At 47.1% G+C, this 24,519-nt stretch overlaps 1 protein-coding gene across 1 annotated transcript in view; it reads left to right on the top strand.

The window, feature by feature from the left end:
- kiaa1549la (KIAA1549-like a) overlaps window positions 1-24,519 on the top strand; it is a 431,663-nt gene that overhangs the window by 195,678 nt on the left and 211,466 nt on the right. Inside the window, exons 8-11 of the mRNA XM_072466225.1 lie at window positions 13,221-13,280; window positions 18,492-18,643; window positions 20,557-20,564; window positions 23,713-23,876. Coding sequence (XP_072322326.1) covers window positions 13,221-13,280; window positions 18,492-18,643; window positions 20,557-20,564; window positions 23,713-23,876 — 384 coding nt within the window. The remainder of the gene's footprint in view (window positions 1-13,220; window positions 13,281-18,491; window positions 18,644-20,556; window positions 20,565-23,712; window positions 23,877-24,519) is intronic.

Below are 24,519 nucleotides of genomic sequence, written 5' to 3'. Positions count from 1 at the left end.
CAAGCACTACTACTTTGAAATAGCGGATGAGGCATGGACCTTCATCCAAGAAGAGAAACTGGACTAGAACTGAGAGTCTGATGTTGGGGGGAAAACAACGAGGTTGTTGTACAGAAGTGTAAATTGGGGAATGGGAGGTTTATCGTACTGAAACGATAGACGGGGAATTTTTCTCCTCTAGATGGGGGAACACGGAGAAATGTGGGCGCCGGTGGAAAAAGGGACTGAGAGGGGGGATGGGGAATGAGGGAGCTGCGCCTTAGGGGGCGGGGCCGATAGGAAAGCGCATTTTTTTTCCCCGCGCTATGGAGATGATGGCGGGAAGAAAGGCGCAGGAAGGAAGAGAGTTCCACACACGGGGGTCAAAGAGAGAACGGGGGAAGCCGGGGTCAGTTAGAGTTAGCTGACTTTCGGAAGCATCATGGGGGGAGTAACCATGCTAGATGGGGATCTATCGGGGGGGTGGGGGACACACTAACTGGGTTGGTGCTGCTGAGAGCAAGGGGGAGCTGGCAAAAGAAGAGGTGGTCGGGATGGGAAGGCGCCGCCTGGGGGATGGGTGGGTGCGTGGGACCCGGATGGGGAGCTGGCCCAGAATAGCAGAATAGGGGATGGCTAGTCGGCGGGGGGGGAGAGGGGGGAGGGGAGGGGGGAGGTCCCGGGGTGGGGGGGGGGGGCGTTCCCCCCCAATCCGGCTGATCACGTGGAATGTGAGAGGCCTGAATGGGCCGGTTAAGAGGGCGCGGGTGTTCACGCACTTAAAAAGACTGAAGGCGGATGTAGTCATGCTTCAGGAGACGCATCTGAAGGTGGTGGATCAGGTTAGGTTAAGGAAAGGATGGGTGGGACAGGTGTTCCACTCCGGGTTGGACGCGAGAAATTGGGGTGGTGGCGATATTGGTGGGGAAACGGGTGTCGTTCGAAGCTAGGAATATAGTGGTGGATAACGGGGATAGTGGTGAGTGGTAGATTACAGGGAAAGGAGGTCGTGCTGGTAAATGTATATGCCCCGAACTGGGATGACGCGGGATTTATGAAGCGGATGCTGGGACGTATCCCGGACCTGGAGGTGGGAAGCCTGGTAATGGGGGGGGGGGGACTTCAATACTGTGCTGGATCCAGGGCTAGACCGGTCTAGATCCAGGACCGGAAGAAGGCCGGCAGCGGCCAAGGTGCTTAGGGGGTTCATGGAGCAAATGGGGGGAGTGGATCCGTGGAGATTTGCTAGGCCGTTGGCCAAAGAGTTCTCCTTTTTCTCCCATGTCCACAAGGTATACTCCCGGATAGATTTCTTTGTTTTGAGTAGGGCACTGATCTCGAAGGTGGCAGGAACGGAGTACTCGGCCATAGCCGTTTCAGACCATGCCCCGCACTGGGTGGATCTGGAATTAGGAGAGGAGAGGGAGCAACGCCCACTCTGGCGACTGGATGTGGGACTATTGGCGGATGAGGGGGTCTGTGGAAGGGTGCGGGGATGTATTGAGAGGTACCTGGAGGTCAATGACGATGGTGAGGTTCAGGTGGGGGTAGTATGGGTAGCGCTGAAGGCGGTGGTTAGGGGAGAGTTGATCTCCATTAGAGCTCACAAGGAGAAACAAGAGGGCAAAGAAAGGGAGAGATTAGTGGGGGAGATTTTGAGGGTGAATAGAGGATATGCGGAGGCCCCGGACGAAGGACTATATAGAGAGAGGCGAAGACTTCAGACGGAGTTTGACCTGCTGACCACAGGAAAGGCAGAGGCACAGTGGAGGAAGGCACAGGGGATGAGATATGAGAATGGGGAAAAGGCGAGCCGGCTGCTGGCCCACCAACTTCGCAAGAGGATAGCGGCGAGGGAGATTGGGGGAGTTAGGGATGAAACGGGAACTACGGAGCGGAGAGCAGGGAAGGTAAATGAGGTGTTTAAGACCTTTTATGAGAGGCTATATAAGTCCCAACCCCCGGAGGGAAAAGAGGGAATGCAACAGTTTCTGGACCAACTAAGGTTCCCGAGGGTGGAGGAGCAGGAGGTGGCAGGTCTGGGGGCGCCAATTGAGGTGGATGAGGTGACTAAAGGACTGGGGAATATGCAAGCAGGGAAGGCCCCGGGACCAGACGGGTTCCCGGTGGACTTCTACAGGAAATATGTGGACTTGTTGGCCCCGCTGCTGGCGAGAACCTTTAACGAGGCCAGAGAAGGGGGGATTCTACCCCCGACAATGTCGGAGGCGACGATATCACTAATCCGGAAGTGGGATAAAGATCCGCTACAATGCGGGTCATATAGGCCTATCTCACTCCTAAATGTAGACGCCAAGCTGCTGGCAAAAGTGCTGGCGACGAGGCTAGAGGATTGTGTCCCGGGGGTGGTGCATGAAGACCAGACAGGGTTTGTAAAGGGGAGACAACTGAATGTCAACGTTCGGCGGCTGCTGGGGGTGATAATGATGCCCCCAGCGGAGGGGGAGGCAGAGATAGTGGTGGCGATGGATGCGGAGAAGGCATTTGATAGGGTAGAGTGGGAGTATGTATGGGAGGTGTTGAGGAGGTTTGGGTTCGGGGAGGGGTTTATCAGTTGGGTCAGACTCCTATAGGGCCCCAGTGGCAAGTATAGTCACAAACCGGCAAAGATCGGAGTATTTTCGGCTACACAGGGGACCAAGGCAGGGGTATCCCCTGTCCCCATTACTGTTTGCGTTGGCAATTGAACCACCCGCCATAGTGTTGAGAGACTCTAAGAAATGGAGGGGGGTGGTTAGAGGGGGAGAGGAACATCGAGTGTCACTCTACGCAGATGACCTACTGCAATATGTTGCGGACCCTGTAGAGGGGATGACAGAGATTATGCAGATATTGAGGGAGTTTGGAGATTTTTCGGGATACAGGCTAAATATGGGGAAGAGTGAGCTTTTTGTAATACACCCCGAGGAGCAGGGAAGAGGAATAGACGCCCTGCCGTTAAGGAGAGTGGAAAGGAGCTTCTGATATTTGGGGATCCAGGTGGCTAGGAGCTGGGGAACTCTACACAAACTTAATCTGACGCGGCTGGTGGAGCAGATGGAGGAGGATTTCAAGAGGTGGGATATGCTGCCGCTTTCATTGGTGGGCAGAGTGCAGGCGGTAAAAATGATGGTTCTCCCGAGGTTTCTTTTTGTGTTTCAATGTCTCCCCATTCTGATCACGAAGGCCTTTTTCAAGAAAATAGACAGGAGCATTATGAGTTTTGTGTGGGCAGGGAAGACCCCGAGGGTAAGGAGGGGGTTCCTGCAGCGTAGCAGGGACAGAGGGGGACTGGCGTTGCCGAACCTGGATGACTACTACTGGGCCGCCCATGTGGCGCTGGTTTGTAAGTGGATGAGGGAGGGAGAGGGGGCGGTGTGGAAGAGGCTGGAGATGGCGTCCTGTAAAGGAACGAGCCTAAAGGCGCTGGTGACGGCACCGGTGCCGCTCTCCTTGAAAAGGTATACCACAAACGCAGTAGTGGTGGCAACCTTAAGGATCTGGGGGCAGTGGAGGCGACACAGCGGGGTGACGGGTGCCTCGGTGTGGTCCCCGATCAGGAACAACCATAGGTTTGTCCCAGGAAAGATGGACGGAGGGTTCCAGAGCTGGCAACGAGCAGGAATTAGGAAACTGAGAGATTTGTTTAGAGACGGGACGTTTGCGAGCCTGGGAGCACTGGAGGAAAAGTATGAGTTGCCCCCGGGGAACAATTTCAGATATATGCAAGTGAGGGCGTTTACGAGGCAACAGGTGAGGGAATTTCCGCTGCTCCCGACACAGGGGATCCAAGACAGAGTGATTTCCGGGGTATGGGTCGGGGAGGGCATAGTGTCCGAAATATATCAGGAGATGAGAGACGAGGGGGAGGCGATGATAGAGGAGCTGAAGGGAAAATGGGAAGAAGAGCTGGGAGAGGAGATTGAGGAGGGGCTGTGGGCTGATGCCCTAAGCAGGGTAAATTCCTCGTCTTCGTGTGCCAGGCTTAGCCTGATTCAATTTAAGGTTTTACACAGAGCACATATGACGGGAGCAAGACTGAGCAGGTTCTTCGGAATGGAGGACAAGTGTGGGAGGTGCTTGGGAAGCCCGGCGAACCACACACACATGTTCTGGTCGTGTCCGGCATTGGATGAGTACTGGAGGGGAGTGGCAAAGGTGATCTCAAAGGTGGTGAAGGTCCGGGTCAAGCCAGGCTGGGGGTTAGCGATATTTGGGGTAGCAGAAGAGCCGGGAGTGCAGGAGGCGAAAGAGGCCGATATTTTGGCCTTTGCGTCCCTGATAGCCCGGCAAAGGATCTTACTCATGTGGAAGGAAGCGAAACCCCCCGGCGTGGAGGCCTGGATAAACGACATGGCAGGGTTCATAAAACTAGAACGAATGAAATTTGTGCTGAGAGGTTCTCCCAGGGGTTCTCCAGGCGGTGGCAACCGTTCCTTGACTATCTCGCGGAACGTTAAGGGAAAATAGATCGTCAGCAGCCCGGGGAAGGGGGGGGAGCACTATTTTTTGTTACTTTGTTAGTTCACTATATTATTTAAATAATAATGTTATTTATCAGTTACTGTGCTATTTTTTATGTTGATTTGTAAAGTGGAAAAATTCTGTTTGAAAACTTTAATAAAATATATATTTTTTTAAAAATCATTTATCGAAAGTTGGAAATTTCACATCTGGAAGCAATGTGAACACAAGGGTCAGTGGGTCAGGAGAGTCAACTGTTGCGATCCCAGTTGATGTTATAACTGGATAAGAAGATCCCAGAATGGAACCCTGTGGGCGAGATTCTCCGTCCCACCAGTTTTCCGGCGCGACGTGCCTCCGCCGGCAGCGGGATTCTCTGTTCCCCCAGCCTGCCAATGTGGTTTCCCATTGTGGGCCACCCCATGCTGCCGGGAAACGTGCGGGTGTGGGTGCGCTGCCGGTGGGGCGGAGGATCCCGCCGACGGAGAATCCCATGGCGTAACATTTACTTTTTTTGTATAAAAGTGGAGGAACAGAGTTACAGGATGGCTAATTAGTTTCAACTTAAGTTACAATGGTCTCATTGACACAAAACGTCCCTGATAAGCACACAAGATGACTGTGGTCATATATGCACACTGTGCTCTGAACCCAAGTTAGTGTCTGTGGATTTCTCTTCAGAATCCCTCATAATAATACATTCCATTAGCGTTTTGCATTCGAAATCCAGTCCATGTTTTATAAATGACACTTTTAAACAAAGCTTCCTCTCCACTTTCAACAAACAATCCAGTCCAGGAATTTATACCACCCCCTTTTAGTTTTCCTTTGTCTTAACTGCTTTTACATGAACTCCAAGATCCAGTAACAGATTTCCAAAGTTATTTCAACTCACCTTCCACAGGCTGTAATAAAATCACGCAAACCTGCAAATTACTTCAGATATCTTTCTGGCCTCCCACGATCCAATGCCTTTTCCATTCTCTGTGACTTAGTAAACTGTTCTCTGTTCTAGTACCTTTAACCTTAAGACTTCTTGGAAACTTTTCTTAATTTCTCTAGTTTCCATAACTAGCTGCTCTTCAGATCTCATTTTCCATGGTATGTTTTTTTTTGTAGCAAAACAGAGAGATGTTCCCTCTCCAGCCTTCTAAAATCAATTGCTTCTAGCAGAGCTGTGAGAACTGTCTTCTCTCTCACTATCTTTCTCCAGATGCAATCAAATTAACTATACTAAAACCTAAAAGCTTCTCCACTTTACAATGCCCAACTTGCTAAGCAACCACTGCTGGTTTATTTATTCTCCATGCCATAGCCCTTTCTAAGCATGGCAGATACACAGTTGGGATTTAACTAACCACCACACATGCAAACACCTTTGTCCAGCATGAATCTAACAATTGGTTTTACCCTTACAGACATAAGAACATGAAATTTATCCCACTACATATTGGGCGCGATTTTACGGTCACGCTGCGCCTGAAAAGCAGCTTGCTGCGGTGCAGCGTCGCCGATAGAAGCCGGGAGACCCCACCCCCGGGATCTATTTGGCTCGCAACGCCTCGGAATATCTAACGCGATCTCACATGGTGTTGCACTGTAAATCCCCACCATTGTGGCCTGGATCACGTTTTAGCAAATCTGCATATTAAAGCGAGACAGCTCGTCTCAAATTAATGTGCAGATTCCTGAGGTACCCAAGGCATGGAATCTATCTACTTCACCTTGGAGACCTCGGGCGAGCGCTATTCAGTACTGATCTCCACAAATGGAGACCAGGCAGAACAACACTTATGGAAGTCTCCCAGGGGATCAGAGGGCCCCAGGTCCATGCCCTTTGGGCAGGTGGTATCCTGGCACTGCTGGTGCCACCTGGCCACCAGTGCCATCTGGGTGTAAGCCTAGCAATGCCCAGGTGCCCAGGAGAGACTGCCAGTTGACGGGCAATGCCAAGGAGCCAACCTGGCATTTTCTGCACAGTGGTGATCTGACACGGTAGTTGGTGTGGGGGTTGGGGAACCCTCCCATAGTGTGTTGGGTCTTGGGGAGGGGGTACGCAATCGCTTTGGGGGCTCCAGAGATTGGGACGCCATTAGGAATTGCACATAAAATGTGCACAAAACGGGGCTACGTTTGGCCTCGGCCACACGTACCCCGCTGAGCCCCCCTATCTAACGCGAGTGCCGTTTTATAGCGTGCTGTGAGCGCCGGGAAATGCACGGTTAAACACGCTTGCTTTGGGACTTCGTTAAATCCCACCCATTATTACTCATGTTTACCAATACAAATATAAAACCCTTAGACCTTTGTTTTCCTAACACAACACTTTGTTTTTAAGGAATATTACTTCATGTCTTTTCTTTTGGTTCAACCATTCATTAAACTTGCTGTGAGAGCAGGAAACACCTTTGCCCACACAAATAATCCAGCAGAAGAAGTTAAATAGGGAACTTTTATTTATATAGGCAAAGCAAGATACTGCGGAGGCTGGAAATCTGAAATAAAAACGGACAGTGCTGGAGATACTCAACAGGTCAGGCAGCATCCTGCAGAGAGAAAAACAGAATTAATGTTTCGGGCTGATGATCTTTCATCAGAACTGGTTACTGGAGGCATTCTTCTGCTGTCCTAGTTCCTTCTCCATGTCACCAAGTCTGGTGTCATTCCCACTAAAATCATCCCAATAATAATGGTAAGACCTTGCTTCCCTTTTGATTTCCAGATGCACCCCACATCAATTTCCCTGGTCTTCCCTCAACCCATCCCCAAATATAAATGCAGTTTGAGGTAGCACAGTGGTTAGCACTGTTGCTTCACAGCGCCAGGGTCCCAGGTTTGATTCCCGCTTGGGTCATTATTTGTGCGGGAGTCTGCATGTTCTCCTCGTGTCTGCATGGGTTTCCTCTGGGTGCTCCGGCTTCCTCCACAGGTCCCGAAATACGTGCTTGTTAGGTGAATTGAACATTCTGAATTCTCCCTCCGTTGAACCCGAACAGGCGCCGGAATGTGGGATTTTTACAGTAACTTCATTGCGGTGTTAATGTAAGCCTACTTGTGACAATAATAAAGATTACTATTATTACCCTTTATCCAAAACCCTTGGAATTGATTGTGTTTCTGTTTCCAGATATTTTCGGTTTCTGAATTTGATATAGCTACCATATTATATGGTAGCACTAGGCCAACTTAGACTACAATAGCCTAAGCCTAGGCTAGCTATAGTCCACAAATACCAGGTTGTTTCTCCATTTGTCAACTCTCAAGCACCCTACTTCCTACCCTGATAGCACTTATTACACCTGGAAGATAATATTACATATTATTTCAATAAAGATTCTCTTTTTGGATGTGTTAGTTTCTAGCTCTATGGCTAAATGATGTTTGACTGTCAAATATGCACTGCAGAAACAGACCATTCTGCCCAACTGGCCTATGTTTGTCCAGACTTGTAATCATATTGTTGGTAAAGAGTGACGTGACCAGCCTGCTCACCTTTTGCATTTCACAAGCAATGATGCTGATGAACAGAGCTCTTGTTGAATTCTGTGTAAAGGATTCTAGTTTTCCCTTATTCAGCATCAATCTGCCGTCAGAAGTATAACTCCTTTCTGCTACTTCGAACAGACTAAAAACAGGCATCGTAATGAGATTATTATGGTCATTTAAATCTGCTGGTGACATGACATTAATGTTCTGTGAAAGAATTATCTGATGCTTCAAGGAGCTAAAGTTCCAGTGTTGTCATATTTCAGAGCCTTTTGACCATTTACAATCAAAAACAATTGTGCTGAGTATGTGTTAAAGTATAGTGTGTGCATGCAAATGAGGCTCTGCGACAGAGGGGCAGGTGACATGGTAAGTAGCTAGTCGTTAAAATGGTCTCCCCATGGATTGTAAATCACAACCAGTTTGTTAAGCAATAGATTGAAATCTCACAAGCTTGTGTGCGTAGTGTGTATTGGGCGGGTGGGGGGGGGGGGGGGGGGGGGGGGGGGGGGGGGGGGGGGGGGGGGGGGGGGGGGGGGGGGCGGCAGTGGTTGTGAAGCCATTGTACTATGTGAAAGTGGGAGATAATTCCCATAAAGGCAAGGTAAAAATGCTCAGATTAGGAATGAAGTCCTTACAAGGATGATACCAGGACTAGGAGGTTATACCAATCAGGAAAGATTGACCAAGCTCGAGCTATTTACTCTAGAAAAAAGAAACACAGAAAATGGAAGCAAGAATAGTCCATTCGACCCTTTGAACCTGCTCCGCCATTCATTATAAGCATGGCTGATCATCTACCTAAAGTAGCCTGTTCCCGTCTCTCCCCCCCCCCCCCCCCCCCCCCCCCCCCCATATCCTTTGATCCCTTGAGCCCCAAGTGCTTTATCTAACTTCCTCTTGAAAACAAATAAGAAGTCTTACAACGCCAGGTTTAAAGTCCAACAGGTTTGTTTTGAATGACTAGCTTTCGGAGCGCTGCTCCATCATCAGCTCGACCTGATGGAGGAGCTGTGCTCCGTAAGCTAGTGATTTGAAACAAACCTGTTGGGCTTTACCTGGTGTTGTAAGGTTTCTTACTGTGCTCATCCCAGTCCAACGCCGGCATCTCCACATCTTGAAAACAAATCTTTTGGCCTCAACTGCTTTCTGTGGCAGTGAATTCCCACAGGCTCACTAGTTTCTGGGCAAAGAGATTTCTTCTCATCTCAGTCGTAAATGATCTACAGACACCTCCACCATCAGGAACATCTTTCCTGCATCTACCCTGTCCAGTCCTGTTAGAATTTTAAAGGTTTCTATGAGAAACCCCTCATTCTTCTGAACTCCAGCGAATATAATCCTAACCAACTTAATCTCTTCTCATATGTCAGTCCCGCCATCCCAGGAATCAGTCTGGTAAACCTTTACTGCACTCCCTCCGTAGCAAGAACATCCTTCCTCAGATAAGGAGACCAAAACGGCCACAATATTCCAGATGTGGATCACCAAGACCCTTTACAATTGCAGCAAGACATCACTGCTCCTGTACTCGAATTCTCTGGTTATGGAGGCAAATATAACATTTGCCTTCTTTGTAGCCTGCTGCACCTGCATGCTTACATTCAGCGACTGGTGTACGAGGATACCCAGGTCTTGGTGTGTATTCCCCTCTCTCAATTTATAGAAATTCAGATACTCTGCCTTCCTATTTTGTCACCAAAGTGGATAACCTCACATTTATCCCTATTATGCTGCATATGCCATGCATTTGCCCACTCACTCAACTTGTCCAAATTACACGGAAGCATCTTTGCATTCTCCTCACAGCTCCCACCCAGCTTTGTGTGATATGCACATTTGGAGATATTACATTTAATTCTGTGGTAACATGAACCCTTTTAAGGAGGTGAGCTCCATGGGCCATGTGACCAGCTCAGGGCCAATTACACGGGAGCACATGAACCTCAACCAATGGCAAGATTGCGTGGGCCCTTGGAGCAGGACCCGGCAATGTAGATCAGGGAGCCGAAGTATTAAGACCTGTTGTATACTGCTCTGTGTCTGTTACTCAAATGCATTTGCCTTTCATCAGTAAACCCCTTTGTTAACTACTGGAAGCCTCCAGTATATGTCTCGAGCCACCACAAGTTCAATCATCTCAATCATTAATATGGTGACTAGCTGGGATCCCAGAACCAATCTCTGTGGTACCCCACTAGTCACTCCCTATTTGGAAAAAAATACCCTTTTATTCCTACTCTTTGTTTCCTGTCTGCCAATCAATTTTCTATCCAGCTGAATACACTACCCCCAATCCCACGTGCTTTAATTACCAGCTAAACTCTTATGTGGGACTTTGTCAAAATATACCACATCCACTGGCATCCCCTCGTCAACTCTACTGATTCCATAGATTTGCCAAGCATTATTTCCCTTTCGTAAATCCATGCTCTGCTTTTAAATCTCTTATAATGGACTCTAGAAATGTTCTCACTACCAATGTCAGGCTTACTGGTCTATAATTCCCTGTGTTCTCTCTACCTCCTTTTTTAAATAATGGGGTTACAATAGCTAACCTCCAGTCTGCAGGAACTGTTCCACAGCCCACAGACTCTTGGAAGATGTCCACCAATGCATCCACTATATCTCGGGCTACTTCCTCAAGTACTTTGGGATGGAGATTATCAGGCCCTGGGGATTTATCGGTCTTCAATCTCATCAATTTTCCCAACACCATTTCTCTGCTAATACTGATTTTATTCAGTTCCTCCCTCTCGCTAAACCTTCTGGTCCCTGACATAACTGGTATGTTATTTGTGTCCTCCTTTTTGAAGACAGAACCAAAGTATGTGTTTCGTTGGTCAGCCATTTCTTTGTTCCCTATTATAAATTCTCCTGTTTCTGACTATAAAGAACCTACGTTTGTCTTCACCAATCTTTTTCCCTTCACATGCCTATACAAACTTTTACAGTCAGTTTTTATGTTCCCTGCAAGCTTATTCTCGTACTCTATTTTGCCCTTAATCAATCCCTTGGGTCCTCCTTTGCAGAATTCTAATTCTCCCAATCCTCAGGCTTGTTGCGCTTTCCGGTCAATGTGTATGCCTCTTCCTTAGATCCAATACAATCTCTAATTTATCTTGTAAGCCATGGTTTGGTCACCTTTCCCGTTTTAATTTTACACCAGACTGGAATAAACAATTGTTTCAGTTCATCCATGCACTCATTGAATATTTGCCATTTCCGCTCCACGGTCATCCCTTTAAGTATCGTTTTCTAATCCATCATAGCCAACTCATACCATAGTAGTTTTCTTTATTAAAATTCAAGGAATCTAGTCTCAGAATCAACTACGTCACTTTCCATCTTGATGAAGAATTCTATCATATTATGGTTGCTCATTCCCAAGGGGCCTCACACATATAGATTGCCATATTCCTTTCGCATTACACAATACCAAGCCTAGGATGGCCTGTTCTCTAATTGGTTCCTCAATGTATTGGTCCAGAAAACTATCCACTCCAGGAATTCCTCTTCTACGGTATTGCCACTAATTTGATTTGCCCAATCTATATGCAGATTAAAGTCTTCCATAATTATAAATGCTCCTTTATTGCATGCGTTTCTAACTACCTTTTTTTCCCAATAAATTTAGAGTACCGAATTCATTTTTTCCAATTTAAGGGGCAATTTAGCGTGGCCAATCCACCTAGCCTGCACATCATTGGGTTGTGGGGGTGAAACCCACACAGACATGGGGGAGAATGTGCAAACTCCACACGGACAGTGACCCAGAGCCGGGATTGAACCTGGGACCTCGGCGCCATGAGGCAGCAGGGCTAATCCACTGTGCCCCCGTGCTGCCCTCTAACTACCTTTTTAATGCCATTCCCAACACCACCACTACAGTTTGGGGGACTATATACAACTCCCACTGACGCTTTTTGCCTCATTGTGTTTCTCAGCTCTACCTATACAGATTCCACATCATTGCAGCTAATATCTTTCCACACTATTGCATTAATTTCCTCTTTAACCAGTGCCTTTTCATTTTTGTCTGACCTTCCCGAGACTGAATACCCTTGGATGTTCAGTTCCCATCTCTGGTCACCTTGCAATCATGTCTCCATAATTCCGAGTGTATCATACCCGTTTATATCAATTTGCACGCTTAATTAATCTACTTTATTGCTAATACTCTGTGCATTAAGACACACAACCGTAGGGCATGTCTTTTTAACTTGTCCCGTTCCCACTATTTTTCACGGGCATTTGATTCTGAACATTGGATTCTCTGCCTATCACTTTTCTTATTCCTCTTACTGTATTTTGTTCTTGTCCTTGATTTCCTCTCCTCTGACTCCTTTGCACAGGCTCCTATACCCCTGCTATTTTAGTTTAAACCCTCCCCAAACACTGGAGCAAAGTCTCGCCCTTGGACATTAATCCCAGTTCTGCCCAGGTGTAACCCATTCAGGTCTCCCCCTCACACCATCTCTTCAGCAGATGAATCTGCGCGAAACACAAATAGTAGAAACAGCAACAACCTGCAGTTATGGTACCTTTAATGAAGTAATACATCCCAAGCGCTTTACAGGAGAGTTAACAAATAAAATTTGATATCAAGTCACATAAGGAGATATTGAGACAAAGGAACAGAGCTTAGGTCAAAGCAGTGGGTTTTGAAGATTGTCTTAAAGCAGGTGAAAGAGCGAGATAATTGAAGGGAATTCTTTAGCTTTGGGCCCAGTTGCTGAAGGCCAACGGTGGAGTGAAGGGGATCATGGGTTGCGTGAGAGGACAAGTTTAGAAACACGCAGAGATCTCAAAGGCTTATAATGTGAAGGAGGTTACAGAGATGGAGAGGACAAGGCCATGGAGAAATTTGAAAAGAAGAAGGTGAATTTTAAAAGAGACGCTTAGCTGGAATAGGAACCATTGTGAGTCAGCAAGTGGAGAGGTGATGGCTGAATGGTAATTAGAGTATTTTTGGATATGGACTATCTCAGGTTTACAGAGGGTGCTAAGTGGGAGGCCAGCCAGGAAAAGATTGGAACAGTAAATCTAGAGAATGAGTTTCTGGAGACCTGGCAGTCAGTGTCTACAAGCGAAGCCCGATTTCATCCTTAATCTCCTTATCAAAAAAGCATCTGACCCAGCTCTGTTCACTCTGCCTTTCGTATTCAAATGGATATGCTTACATCTTAATCGGAGCCCTTTTTTAAAAAAGGTAGTTCTTTGACAACGACTTCAAGTACATAGTTTTCACTCTTAAAACAAATTTCATTTTGGATTCCTTCCTTTTCTAGCTTTGGAATATGAAAATCTTGATACTTCACTAGCGACTGAGAAATCCTGGGTTGTTACAGGTTTGTTAATCACATCACATGAATTACTGCTGGATAAACATCCATTGGGATTGTCTAAATTATTGTTGTTACTCCATTATTGATGCCTGAATCATGACAAGGAGATAACTGTACTTCCAATGACTCTGTTCTTCCACTAATGCTGTTTCCTATCTTCTTAAAAACATACTGGAGGGGTTTTTGTTGTCCTGAAAACTGCTCAGTGATTTCTAGTCAGTTACAAGTAACCCAGAACCTAAATTTAGAATTCTCAACAGCTTAGTGTCAAAGGGGATCATTTTTTCTTATGAAGAAAAGGTTTGTCTGTTTTTCATAAGAAATATGAAGGAATATTTAGGCCAGTTTTCCTCAGGAACAGCCTGTATTGTAGAATCTTTTGATGAATTTAGGATTTTTTTTTTTTAAGAACTGCTGAAGGTTCATAAAGAATGGTGAAAAAGATCTAAATTATTGTTTATTTATTTCTGGGGTGTGGGCATTGGTGGTAAGGCCAGCTACTGCCCACCCCTGGTGGTGAGGTGCCTTCTTCAATGTAGCTGAGGGGTTTGATAGGCTGATTGAGAGTCAACCACAGAACTCTGGTCTGGAGTCACGTAAAGGCCCAACCCAGGCAAGGATGGCAATTTTCCTTCCCTGAAGGACATTATGAACCAGATGGATTTTTACGACAATCCAGCCATTCCATAAATAAATACCATTACTACCAGATTTTTAGTTACAGATTTATTTAATTAAATGCTGCAGCTGCCGTTGTGAGATTTGAGCATATGTCTGTAGACTATCCATTAATAAAACCGTTACGCTACAATACGTTATTCTTAAAATGGAAGAGAAGTTGGCAAGCCCAACTTTTATTATCCTTCCCTTCGTTGCCCTGAGCAGATGCAGCATCTTCAACACAGCAATTGTTTTCAGAAATGATGTGCTAGGGTTGCTTCAAAGTTGAGTCCATTGGATAGAGCTGAAGTAAAGTATCTGCCAGTCCAGATCGGGTTAGCAACCTTCCTCAGTGAACTGATCAGGAGTTCTCAATAATCCAAGAGCTTTCCTGGGGCCAACCTCAAAGTACCAGATTTATTGAATTTAATTTCATATTTTTCCATTTGAATTTGCAACCTCAGTGGTTAGCACTGCTGCCTCACGGCGCTGAGGACCTGGGTTCGATCCTAGGCCCAGGTCACTGTCCATGTGGAGTTTGCACATTCAACCCGTGTCTGCATGGGTCACTCCTACACTGGCTATGCTAAATTGCCACTTAATTGAAAAAAAAATAATTGGGTACTCTAAATTTTTATTTTAAAAAAACTTGCAACCTTTTGGGCAGCATCTCCAGCACCTTAACGGCCACACATTTAGCTGGGGATATTTACCAGCCAGTATTGTTCGGTTATGGTGCTTTGTGCCTTTCATAGACTCATTAGGGCAGTATTGGACCTGTGTCACCCCATTCTTGATCGTGGAACCGGAAGTGGGTGGTACTTCTGCACTCGATGGAATTCATTTTTTCCAATTAAGCATGGCCAATCCACCTACCTTGCACATCTTTGGGTTGTGGAGACGAAACTCACGCAACCATGGGGAGAATGTGCAAACTCCACATGGAGAGTGGCCCAGGGCCGGGATCAAACCTGGGATCACGGCGCTGTGAGGCAGCAGTGCTAACCACTGCACCACCATGTTGCCCAGCTTGATGTAATTCTAATTCTAATCAAAGTTTAAAGTGGTCACAGTATGTATGGGAGACATATGCAATCATGCAGCGGGCGAATCCTGCGGTTAGCTGACACTGCAGCAGGCATTGGCGGGCTATTAGAGAGCTTCTTGGACAAATAGGGGGGGGGTCTGCATTACAGCTGCCAAACTCCATTGCTTCAGAAATCCTGTGAATTCTTTCAATTCAGAAGATCATGACACTCAGCCCTCCTCAAATCTCCCCATCTCATTGCTCTTAACTTATTCGCTGTTATTCACCACCCCCCAGCAAGGCCGGCCCCATCCTCTGCCTTCCCATGAATTCCCCCTTCAGATCTTCCATGTCCCTGACTCCACTCCACACCAGCCCAATCCGCCGCTCTCCCCTAACACACCCCGATGGTCCTGAGCCTCCATGCAAGCGGCCATTCTCCTGCTCACCTCCCTTGTGGCGCAGAGTTCAAAAAAGAAAACAGCTCATATCAGACACAACTGTGTAAAGCTAACCGTCGCAGGGCGCAAATGTGAACTGGGCACCATGCCATTCAGATGTGCCTATGACTTATTTTAAAGGCAATTACAGAAGGTTCGGAGTATTAATTGTGTGCAAATATATTAAAATTAGGAACCTGGCACAGGGCGGCATGAGTTCATCTCTGCAATTCAACCTGCTGTCGGGAAATTATAATTTTGGTTCCTATCTAATTAAGTCATCCTATCCACCATGCTTCCTGCACTTACAGGCCCCATAAAATACTACCCATAAATCCTTGCAGCTAGTAAGGAGGCCATTTGTCCCCCTCATACTGAGTTGTTGGAGGGGCTGATCAACTTAAACAAAGAAATTAGCCCTCAAAATGCCCAGTTGCCTTTTGAAATGACCCAGAGAATCAGATTCCAACACCTTTTCAGGCAGTGTGTTCTAGAACACAACAATCCTCGGTGCGGAAACATTTCCCGTAATTTCTCATCTAGTTCCTTCTTCGAGTTATTTTTAAATCTATGCGACTGGATTCTCCACAGAAACCTGCGGGTGAGACCAGAGTATCCCGCCACCAGCGAAGGGCTGGAGAATTCTGACCATGATCTCTGGTTATTGATCTATTCACGTTGCTCCTTATTTGAAGACAATTTCTCTCTACTTGCTTTAGTGTCAAAGCCCCTGGTAATTTTAAACACCTTACTTAGCTCTCCCCTGTAGTGATTTGCATCACTGAATATACACAAGGGGTTAATGTAAATATATTACAACTACGTAACCACTAGAGGGAGCACCAGAGATGTCATGATATGCAGACACGCAACCAATGGGTCATTAGAACAGGACACAACCAATGGGTAATCAGGACACCCAGAGGTGGCATTACCACAATGGGACACTACATGACCCATATAAAAAGGACAAGGCACACAGGCTCTGCCTCTTCCACCGGCAGAGACCAAGAGAGCAGGACAGGGTTGATTATCAGCAACATCACACCCTAGCCATGGTCGAGAGCAAGCTTGTATAGTGAGCAGAGTAGACAGAGTTACTAGAGGCAGATTAGTAGAGTGTCGAACTCATTTAAGAGCATTGTTAATCGTTCAATAAATACATCAAAACCTATCTCCGAGTTTGGAGCATCTTTCAGCAGAGCCTACATCAAGTAGCAGCTCACGTTACTCGAGGTAACATTACACAACATCCCCTTAATCTTCTCTGCCAGGAGGAAGCAGTCCCACCTTCTTCAGCATATCCACAAAACTGAAGTTCCCCCATCACCCTGCAGCCCTGGGACCAAATTCCTGAGTTTGCAAGTGAAAATAGTGTAGGAGAATTTTACCCAAAGAATCTATGCAGCGAAAGTTAGAGTTTTGTGCTCCGTTTTTGATGAATAATAATAATAATGCTCAGGTAGAGATTCTAGCATGGACTCAATGGTCCAAATGGCTTCCTTCTGTGCCAATAGGACTCCATTGGCTGGATTTAATGGAGGTGAGAGATTACTTGCCACAAACTATAGAATCCGTGGGAGCCCCGCATCACTGCTTTCGGTGAAAGCCCACAAAGTTAAATGCCACTCGGGCACTTAACTGGGCGGTGGAAAGTCTTCCCTAGCTACAATTGGGCCCTGCATGTGGAAGTGCTGCTCACCGAGAGCCTCCAGCCAAGCACAGGCTGGCAGCTCCATTAAACAGCAACGCCATGCAGGAGGCAGGGGCTGCTACCGATATATCACCCACCCAAGGTCTAGGATTGTTACTAAATCCCCAAAAGACCACAGATGAATGACGGTAGTTGTGGAGGAGGGGGTGAGGCCTTTAAGTGGACATTAATTTGGGGTAGGACAGGAAGGCAGCACGGTAGCATTGTGGAGAGCACAATTGCTTCACAGCTCCAGGGTCCCAGGTTCGATTCCAGCCTGGGTCACTGTCTGTGCAGAGTCTGCACATCCTCCCCGTGTGTGCGTGGGTTTCCTCCGGGTGCTCCGGTTTCCTCCCACAGTCCAAAGATGTGCAGGTTAGGTGTATTAGCCATGATAAATTGACCTTAGTGGCCAAAATTGCCCTTCGTGTTGGGTGGGGTTCCTGGGCTATGGGGATAGGGTGGAGGTGTTGACCTTGGGTAGGGTGCTCTTTCCAAGAGCCGGTGCAGACTCGACAGGCCGAATGGCCTCCTTCTGCACTGTAAATTCTATGATGATCTATGATAAGGCCATTTACTGGCCTTAATTCCCACCATGGACCTAACTGAGGTGGAGATAGGAAGGCGGCAGAGTCCCCACCTGGGACCTTTGTGTCTGATTAAATGTCTCCCCACCACCACCAAACCCACCACAAAGGAAGGCATTAAATTCCACTCTGTGACTCTATGCAAAGATTATGATGAGGTTCATTAAATTGGCAGCAGGATGCGATTCTTTTACCTATGAAAAGGGATTAGAGAAATCAGAAATCTCCTTGAGAACAAAGAAGATTAAGAAATCTGTTCAAGGGCTTCAAATGTAGGAAAGGTATAAATAAAGTAAAAAAACTCATTCCAGAGAATTGATAATTCGAGGCAAAAGTCAGGACAAGGTCAGTTCTTTTACACAGAGTATGGGAATGTCCATCCAGAAACAAGAAGCAGAATCCATAATGGTTTTAAAAGGGAAATGGATAAATTCATAAATGTCCATATGGAAAGCGTGTGGAAATGGGACACAGAGGATTGCTCTTTCAGAGATCCAGCACAGACACAATGGGCCTCCTCCTGTTCTGTAATACTTATGGCGCCAGCTTGCCTAGTGCACGATTGGAAAGTATTCCCTCGCCCATATTACAACCGTGCAGTGATTAATAAACTCAAAACGCGGTGGAGAATTGTGGCCCAGCAAATGGGGAAACTCACTCGCACCGACTGTGCAGTCCCTGGATTGAGAATCTCTTTAGTCTTACGTGTGCTTAGGGGAGGAAGAAAATGATGACAATTGGATAATAACTTAGTGGCTGACCCATCATTACTGCTTGGTAATATGCTCTGCCTCCTGTTTCGAACAGTTCTCCTGGGCGTTGACAACACCTCACTGGGTGAGCAGTATCAACGTTTTGCGAGCCTGATGGAACAACGGTTAGCGAACCTGTTTGTGGCAGCTCAGCAACAAGGGCGAAGATTTAAACGTGCTTCTACGTTTGGCACCTACACTGTACAGGTCAGGCAAAACCAATTCCTTCTAATGATATTTATTGGTGACTGCCTAAGATTGACTCTCAAGAATTGATTGATTGGCCAAAAGGACCGTTGTTGGCCCAATCATCTTTTAGAGCCAATGAATTGCTTTTAAAGAACCATTGTTTTGTGGATAGATGCAGTGGCCAGGTTTCACACAAGGTCACAGAGAAAGGAAGACTTGCATTTATGTAGCACCATTCACAACCTCAGGGCATCCCAGTGCTGTACAGTAAATGAAGAGCGTTTGAAGGGTCATCGCTATTTGAATGTAGGGAACACAGCAGCAATTTTGTATGCCAAAAACTCCCAGCAATGTGATATCGCAATAATCTATTTCAGTGATGTTGAGTGAGAGATTAATATTGCTTGAGACACTACCCTGAACTTTGAAATAGCGAAGTGGGATCTTCTACATCCACCTCAAGAGGGCAGACAAGGATTGGGTCAGTTTCTCATCTGAAAGACAGCACTTGCTCAGTACTGCACTGGAGTGTCCTCCTGGAATTTGTGTGCAAATCTGTGACATGGAACTTGAATCCACAGCTCACAGACTCAGAGGCTTAGTGTTCTGCCAACTGAGCCATGCCTAGCACCGACTTAAGCACACATTAAGATCGATGAGATAAAATGATTTCTTAATCAATGTGGTGGTGGCCAAGGAATGTGTGCTGGGACACAGAGAGAATGATTTTGAATAATACCATGGGATCTTTTGCACCCACCGGAACAAACGGCAGGGCTTTGTTTTCGTAGTGCATTAAACAATGTGGCATTCCTTCAGTGTTATAGCTGAGTGTTGGTTAAATGTATGGACTCAAGTCCTGCACTGGATGTAAACCCATGACCTTGTGACCCAGAGGAGAGAGTGCCAGAGATAGTAGTGTGGACACAGTTGGAACAAGAAACAAGAGCCTGAGAGATGCAACCTCTGGTCCATTTAACTCCCCTGCTACCCCAGCATGAAAAACACTGGGTTTGGGCACTGTAATATGAGGGCAGCAACTTGCTCCACTGCGATCCCACTTCTTTCTCACTGGTACCATTATTGACCGGCTCAGTTGAGCAGGCGGAAGGACACACACAGGATGGCATGTCTTTGTTTAAATATGGGGCAGGGCTCCAGTAAAGCGTATGAGGTAACATTCTCACCCCTGAATCAGAAGGTCAAAGGCTCAAGCCCTAGTACAGGACTTGAACACATAGCCGAGGCTGACACTCTTGTGATAATACTGAGGGAATGTGGCATTATCGAGCAAACCCATGCCCGCCTCTCAGCACTTAACTGACTGCCAAGGTGTTTGATCTGGTGGGTGCCAGGCTTGCTCAAATGCCAATTACACCTTCTGAAACCATGCAGTAGATCTGGCCTTGTTCAGGAACAAGTCTGAGGGTATTTATTTAAGCACCACCCCGCCCGCCCCCTGCTACCATGTCTTAATGATTTATTTTTATTGGGGGAAACTTCTGTTGCTATCTCGGTGTACTATTGTGAAAAGACAATCAAATTTATGGTTTATTTTATTACTGGGAATGTACTTCACTTCATCTGATTAGAGACCTTACATAAATCGCTAATTACCAACATTTGAGAGCTTTTACCGCCAATAAACAAGTTCATTCTTGTCAACCCACCATCCTGCTGAGGGTAACTTGGCCACTTTTTCTTTATAAATGCCAAGGCTTATTTGTGCTTTTCTTTTGTATCTGTTTTCCAAGTTTAATTCTCTTCAAGAGGATCTTGGGCGGCACGGAGGTACAATGATTAACATTGCTGCCTCACAGCGCCAGGGACCTGGGTTCGATTCTGGCCTTGGGTGACTGTGTGCAGTTTGCACTCTCCCGTGTCTGCGTGGGATTCCTCCGAGTGCTCTGGTTTCCTCCCACAGTCCAAAGATGTGCAGGTTAGACGAAACGGCCATGCTCAGTCGCCCCTGGGTGTCCAGGGATGTACAAGTTAGGTTATGGGGATAGGGCGGGATGCATGTAGGAGTGGACCTGGGTAGACTGCTCTTTCGGAGGGTATGTGCAGACACGGTGTACCAAGTAGCCTCCTTCGGCACTGCGGGGTTTCTGTGGCTTTGAAGTACATGTCCAGTTGCCTTTTGAAACTTCCAGTGGAATCATCTTCCTCCACCGATGGGTGGCACAGTAGCACAGTGCTTCAGAGTACCAGAGACCCGGTGTCGATTCCCAGATTAGGTCACTGTGTGCGGAGTCTGCATGTTCTCCCAGTGTCTGCGTGGGTTTCCTCCAGGTGCTCCGGTTTCCTCGCACAAGGTCCTGAAAGACGTGCTTATTAGGTGAATTGGACATTCTGAATTCTCCCTTAGTGTACCCGAACAGGTGTCGGAATGTGGCGACGAGGGGATTTTTACAGTAACTGCATTACAATGTTAATGTAAGCTTACTTGCAACACAATTATCAAGCGCCACGATACAGATATGATGAATTGGACCAACACCACTCCTCATTTTTGTCTTGAGTTCTGTTCCCAGTTATTTTAACTCTTAATTCCTCTGGTGCGCAACCTATTTGCCAGAGGAAACCGTTTCGCTTGAAGTGTTCCATCAAAATAATTCATGATTTTGAATACCTCTATTAAATCTCCCCTTCATCTTCTCTGTTCCAAAATAGAACCATCTCCACATTTCCTCATCCCCGTTTCCATTCCAGGAAATCTCCTCTGCACCCTCTCCAAGGCTTTCTCATCCTTCCTAAAAGTGTGGAGCCCAGAGCAGCACACAATACACCATCTGAAGCCAAACCAGTAACTTTCAAGGAATTAGAATAAATTGTTTGATTTTGAACTCTATAAGTCCAGGATTCTGTGCAGCTTTTTAACAGCCTTATTGATTTATTCTGCCACCTTCAAAGCTATGGGCAGAATTTTCTAATTTTTTTGTGTGAACTCAGGTAGGAAAAGTGGAGGACAGCCTGCCAGTGGTACTTCTAGCTTTTCCCACCATATTTTTTAAACAGAAGGGGCACAATTAAACCAAATGGGAACAAAATCCCATAGCAAGCGCATTTAGTTGTGTGTTTCCCGGCGCTGAATGTGCGCACGACGCCGCATATAGCCCCGTTTTCTACACTGAGGAGTTCTGCTCACCGACGCAACCACTGACCCCCTCACCCTCCCACAAGCCTCAACACACAATGGGAGAATCCCCACCCGCACCTACGGAGGACACCCAGAGCCCGATCGTGCATGTGCAAATAATGCTTGCTGAGCACCTTGGTACTGCCAACCGGATACCCAGGTGGCACTGTCAGGATGCCAAGCTGGTACTGCCAGGGTGCTAAGGTACCCGTGCCAGGAGACTACCCTGCCCAAAGGGCATGCACCTGGGAGCCTCTGATCCCGTAGGAGACCCCCATGGGTGCCGTTTCATCAGGTCGCCGTTTGTGGGGACCAATGCTGAACAGCGCTCGTCCGAGGTACCCGTGGTGAAGGGGATAGATACCAATGCCTCGGTTACCTTGGGAAACTGCATATTAAAGTAAGACTAGCTGTCTTGCTTTAATATGAAGAGTTGCTAAAAAGTGTTCCCGCCCACAATGGGTGATATTTACTTCGCAACTTCTCGCTAGGTCTCGTTAGATCTCGCGAGGCATTGCGAGCCGGGTAGATCCCGGGAACGGGGTCTCACGGCTTTTGTCGGCCACGCTGCGCTGCGGCAAGCTGCTTTTCGGGCACAGCATGGCCGTTGGATCGCACACCTAGACAAATGGAAAGTGAAGGGAAAGGTCCTACAACGTCACGTTGGTGGGGCGAGCTCTTCATGAGCACCCCTCGCCAACAAACCTGGCTCCTGACAGAGCGGGAAAGAAGATGTAAAGAAAGGAAGGTTCATTACCAGCATAGGGTGACTGTGGAGTTTGTACATTTTCCCAGTGCTTGCGTGGGTTTCCTCCAGGTGCTCCAGTTTTGTCCCACAGTCCAAAGATGTGCAGGTTCGGTGGATTGGCTGTGAGCAATGCATGGGTATAGGACGAGGGAATGGACCTAAGTAGAGTGCTCTTTCAGAGCGTCAGTGCAGACTCAATGGGTCGAATGGCTCCTTCTGCACTGTAGGGATTCTGTGATATGAAATATTCGATGATGATAAAAATAGAAAAAAAGAGGAACCCTCCTGCACCACGGAATCCTTCCCGCCTCCCTTGGAATCCCCCCCACCCCCACCTCCCTTGGAATCCCCCACCACCTCCCACAGCATCAACCCAACCATCCATTGAAATCCTCCTCCTCCCAGGGAATCCCCCCTCTGACCCACAGACATGGAGCCAAGGAGCCCTGGCACCTCCCTCACAGCCCCCTTGTCATGACACTGCCCCTGGCACTTCCCGGCATGACCTTCTCCCCGGGGGATGTATTTAACTGTGCATCGCCGGTGGGTTCTGTTTGTCAGTTCGCTGTTTTTAAAAAACTGTTACAAACCGCGATACCGCAGGGGGTGAGGTGGGAGTGGGATGGCGGGGGGGGTGGATCCTCTTAACTGATGGGATGTTACAGTGGAGGCCCGTGAATCATATTAAAATACATTCAAACAGGGTTCCCCATCATTGCGTAATGGGAATTATGGGAGATTCTTTGCCACTGCCCCCCCGCGCTATCCCCAGGCACCAAAAAATTGGGAGGAAAATGCCCCCCAATGTGTATGTAAAGATTAGTAATTGTGATAATAAGGAGTTGCACACAATGTACAGCATCATTTGCTGATGCATCACAATATGATCAAAATGGCTCAGAAAATATTACAAAGTATTTATGGCATTGAAACCGGCCATTTGATCCAACTGGTCTCAGGTGGTGTTCCTGCTCCACATGAAATTCATTCTAGCCCTTCTGCACCTCACCCTCTTAACAAATCCTTCTATTTATTTTTTCCTGTGTTTATCCAAACTTTCATTGAATCCATCTGTACTTTTTGACCCAACTACTTCATGTAGCATTGAGTCCCTAATCATTCTCTAGATAAAGTTCCTCCTGAATTCGCGATTGGATTGGTCATTGATGGCTTCCTCTTTATTTTTTCTGCAGCTGTCAGCATTAAACGTCTTCCTGGCCTCAAGAATCCAGCTGAGTTGACGTATTATGCCTTGGAGAATGGCGGGGCCTTGCTGGGCACCACTGCAGCCAAAATACTGAATACAGTCGATTCGCAAACCATGGCCTTGGAGTTGGGGTATCGTGTGCAACTCCAAGCAGAACGTAAGTGAGGCCTATTATTTTCTCAGTGTCTGTGAGGGGAGTGGGGAGGTGACAGAAGGCAGGTTGTGTGCACGTGTGTGTGTGGGGCGGGGAGGGGGAATAAGAGCGTTTCACCTTACCTTTCAAAAAAATTCTGAATCTAGCCTCTGCTTCACTACTCCTCTGAAATCAATGGCCAGACCTTTGCGTGGTTGAGATTAACGCGTGCCTGGCTGAGAAGTGCGTTAAATCACGCGAGAAGACGTTGTGAATGCTTCCCGATATCATTGCGCACGTGCGCGATTTCAAGGTTTGTCGGTGCTTGTGCGCGAATTGATCATGCTCGCTATGGGATATAGTTCCCATTTGGTTAGACCGCACCCCTCATCAGTCAATGACACTCAACAGACCCAAATTATCTAACTTTCTAGTTAGGGTTGTGTTACCAAGTGACTGGAAAACAAGAAACTTCCGAATGTTCCATTGTGTACATTGTGGGGCAGCACGGTTACATTGTGGTTAGCACAATTGCTTCACAGCTCCAGGGTTCCAGGTTTGATTCCCGGCTTGGGTCACTGTCTGTGCGGAGTCTGCACATCCTCCCAGTGTGTGCGTGGGTTTCCTCCGGGTGCTCCGGTTTCCTCCCACAGTCCAAAGATGTGCA

The sequence above is a fragment of the Scyliorhinus torazame genome, chromosome 10 (assembly GCF_047496885.1).
Source record: "Scyliorhinus torazame isolate Kashiwa2021f chromosome 10, sScyTor2.1, whole genome shotgun sequence".
Taxonomy (NCBI): domain Eukaryota; kingdom Metazoa; phylum Chordata; class Chondrichthyes; order Carcharhiniformes; family Scyliorhinidae; genus Scyliorhinus; species Scyliorhinus torazame.
The sequence above is the reverse complement of the archived record's forward strand: the minus strand, read 5'-3'. Positions and strand labels throughout refer to the sequence as shown.